Source organism: Micromesistius poutassou, assembly GCF_964030765.1.
Source record: "Micromesistius poutassou genome assembly, chromosome: 9".
NCBI lineage: Eukaryota > Metazoa > Chordata > Actinopteri > Gadiformes > Gadidae > Micromesistius > Micromesistius poutassou.
The window spans coordinates 9,021,441-9,024,936 of record NC_140279.1 but is presented as its reverse complement, the minus strand read 5'-3'; the positions used below and the strand labels follow the sequence as shown (position 1 = coordinate 9,024,936).

At 36.7% G+C, this 3,496-nt stretch overlaps 1 protein-coding gene across 1 annotated transcript in view; it reads right to left on the bottom strand.

Annotated features, from left to right (window-relative positions):
* Positions 1-1,759: 1,759 nt before the first annotated feature.
* The window catches only part of col24a1 (collagen type XXIV alpha 1), a gene marked incomplete at its 5' end in the record, with an annotated part of 91,777 nt that continues 90,040 nt past the window's right edge, over positions 1,760-3,496 (bottom strand). The window contains one exon of the mRNA XM_084473560.1: positions 1,760-2,288. Within this exon, the coding sequence (XP_084329686.1) occupies positions 2,142-2,288 (147 nt within the window). The remainder of the gene's footprint in view (positions 2,289-3,496) is intronic.

Below are 3,496 nucleotides of genomic sequence, written 5' to 3'. Positions count from 1 at the left end.
CCCCCCGACTTCCGCTCCTGGCTGTAGAACGCTTGGCTAGGAGGATTTCTGGTTGGACATAATACTCTAGGGCCCCCTGGTGTTATTGTAAATTATAACATTATTAAATTATAACTGTTTGGCCCCTGGCCAATAGTCTGACATCACATTTAAAACGCACGAACATAATTTCAGTTGTTTAAGATCAAGAAACTTTGATCTGAGCATATAACATTTTGCATACAAGAAAACCATATGTACGTCACACTGCACAATGGCCAACAGAGGGTCAAAAGTTATATTTGTATCACACATGATGATGCTCTGTTGTGCATGTTGATTGATTCCTTTTATTTAATAATTTAGAACTTGTAAATACATTTGCAACCTAACACATATATCAATCAAAGAAAACGGTCAAGGATAACACAAAGAAGCGTGAAGATGTTTTCCATCTAAGTGTGTGTGGGAGAGGGGGGAGACGGTTAAAAGAAGACTGGTTTAGTTTGATGTTTGGCAAGAATGCAAACAGAGAATGGAGGAGCACACTAGGAAAAAAACAATAGGCAAAGCCAGCCCACCAGTCTAGATGCTTTTGATTAAAATTGCAACTTGATTTAAGCAATTTGCAAGAGGCCCATGAAGTAAAGGGTCATTATTTAGGCTCTTTCAACAATTAGTGACTGAAAGACCCCATTATATTGACCTTAGCCCTGACCTTCTGTGTTAGGCTATGCAATAGGGTAACACCTATGCAATAGGCTACCAGAAAAGTCATACAGATAACCACAATGATTATTCAACTATTAATGGATAACATTTTTCATTTATTTAATGTCAACATAACTGATATTCACATATTTCAATCTGTCTTTATCCTCCAGACCATTGGATTTAATTATACTTCTGTCCATATATAACTTACAAATATGATAACTCTTTTTCTTTTTTGGATTCTGTTTCTGGCTTACGGTAGCTGCCAGTCCAACCATTATAAAATTACATATGTGTGGACATAAAAAATTGTAAAAACATAAATACATATTTAGACCAAGTTAACATTGGTCAAACAGTTCTCTGAGAATATAACTTACTGTGGTGCAGTAAGGTGAACAGAAACAACTGGGATATAAATAATCAAACATAACTATGTTGTCAATATATACACAGGCAACACCAAAAAAAAAGGAAACCTCACTGTTGATTTCATTATTGCTGCTGCACCAACGATAACTTTCCACTGCTGAAAGTATCAATTAGCAGGAAAAGGAAATAATGTAGTCTATCAAAAAAAATGGTTCATAAATTAGAAATGACCAAATCAAAACAAGTATGTATATAACAGAACAAAAACCTTGATGTAACCGGTACATACAAATGCAGGGCGGAGAGGAAAAAAAAGGCTTAACTTGATACAGGTATAAAACCTAGAAGAAAAATGGGTAGAGGTAGAGCACCATCTATGAAGATGAACATGTCTTTAAAGGACAACAAAAATAACTAAAACAACCATGAAGACATTGAAAAACATAGCCTTTGATTTAAAATGTAATATTTAAAAAGGTTCACACGTTTTTTTTCGACATGCTATTTATTGCACTTTTGAGAACCAATAGTTACAAATGTTGCTCCTATTCAAAGGCCAGGGACTGTCCTTTGAGGCTAGACACCCCCTGCTAAGGATTGATTGGTGATTTGGTGGGACAGGGGGTATGTGTGTGCGTGTGTGTGGGGGGGGGGGGGGGGGGGATTGTAAAGGTTGCTGCAAAGACAGTCTACCCTGAGTTCTCGGGGGGTTATTTCAGTCCAGAATGCAGTCAACCCAAGCACCTTTATGTACCTGACACACACACACACACACACACACACACACACACACACACACACACACACACACATACACACACACACCAAAACAATACACAACCAAATTTAATTGCTTAAAAAAAAAATCATATACACTGTTCTCTTTTTGGCCTTCTTTGCATGGATCTTCCATCAAAGCAACTCCATGGATGTCCACTGGTCATTGGATGAGGGAGTTCCATGCAGATCGGAAACCCATCCTCCTGGCTTGGTGTTCCAAGCCTCTCTGGTTGCCAGCCGTATCTAAATGGCCAATTTTAAATATTCTGTATAAATACGTTAGGAAAACGTTGGCCCTAAAGGAAACAGACCAGTCCGACTTCTATATGCTGCTGGCTGGGGGGCTGTGATGAGGTGAGCTCCTGGATGTCTGTGATGGGCAGCTGACGGCTGTTCTGAGTTTGGAAGCTGAATAGCGATTGGTGCCAGCTGCCATCTTGGATCTGGAAGGATAATTTGTAGTGTTGTCAGAAATCAGAATTCTAAATTGACTGATATATACTGATATATATTCTAATAGCAGTTTCTATAAGAAACTGCTATATATATATATATATATATATATATATATATATATATATATATATATATATATATCTTTTTAGAATATTGAGAGTAACAGCAATTAAACAAATAACCCAAAATTGGTTATAACCGGGCGAACCGCAAATAACTAAATGGAAGGAATCAAATCAAGATGGAATTGAATCAAGATGGAATAGAATTTTGAAAATAGATGAAATGCAAACTGCAAAAGTCTAAACACATACATACATATATATATATAAATTATCTATATATATGTATATATCTGTATATATACAGTATGTATGTATATATATAGATATATATATAAATATACATATATATGTATGTATATATACATGTATATATACTTTTTTTTTCTCCTTACTCTCTTGTTTTTGCCTTATTTTCATTTTTGTTAGATTTTTCTTTCTATGCACAATACATGTGTATGTGTATGTTTACCTATCTGTGGTTCTTCAGAATCTGATAAATAAAGAGTAAAAAAAGAGAGATATATTGCAGTTTCTTGACATTTGTCAAGCAAAGCACTGTGCATAACATTTGCTGTAGCAGAAATGCAATTACTTAGGCCCTGTCCACACGGAAATTATTTTTGGGAAAAAATGCATAAGTCTTGCACATTTGGCCCGACTGTGCAGACGAACCCGGCGTTTTCGGTGCCTGCAAATGCACTTTTTTGAAACCAGGTCCCAGGGTGAAAAAGAGAAAAATGGCCCCCTGCTTTTTCCACTTAGGATTTGTGAGGACACCAGATACGCAAATAATGACGTCATCAACACCCCCCCCCCCACCCACCAGGTGGGCAACGGTAGATTTCCATCTAATTCGATTTTGTTTGATTTGATTTATATAATTTTTGTAGCTTTAAATACAGCCCCTTGGTACATTTAATTCATTTTCTGCTCAATTTACAAGGTTTAACAACTGCTGTGGTAGATGTTCTTCGGTTTCTCCTCCTTGACTGTATGTTTGTATACAGCGCGCAGGCTTGATGCGCATACTCCGCCTCGTCTTCTTCTTGTTTTTGGTGGAGAAACAGCGCCACATATAGGCCTTGAATATGTTTTACAGTGTTTCTACAGCTATATTTGTTTTGCAATGA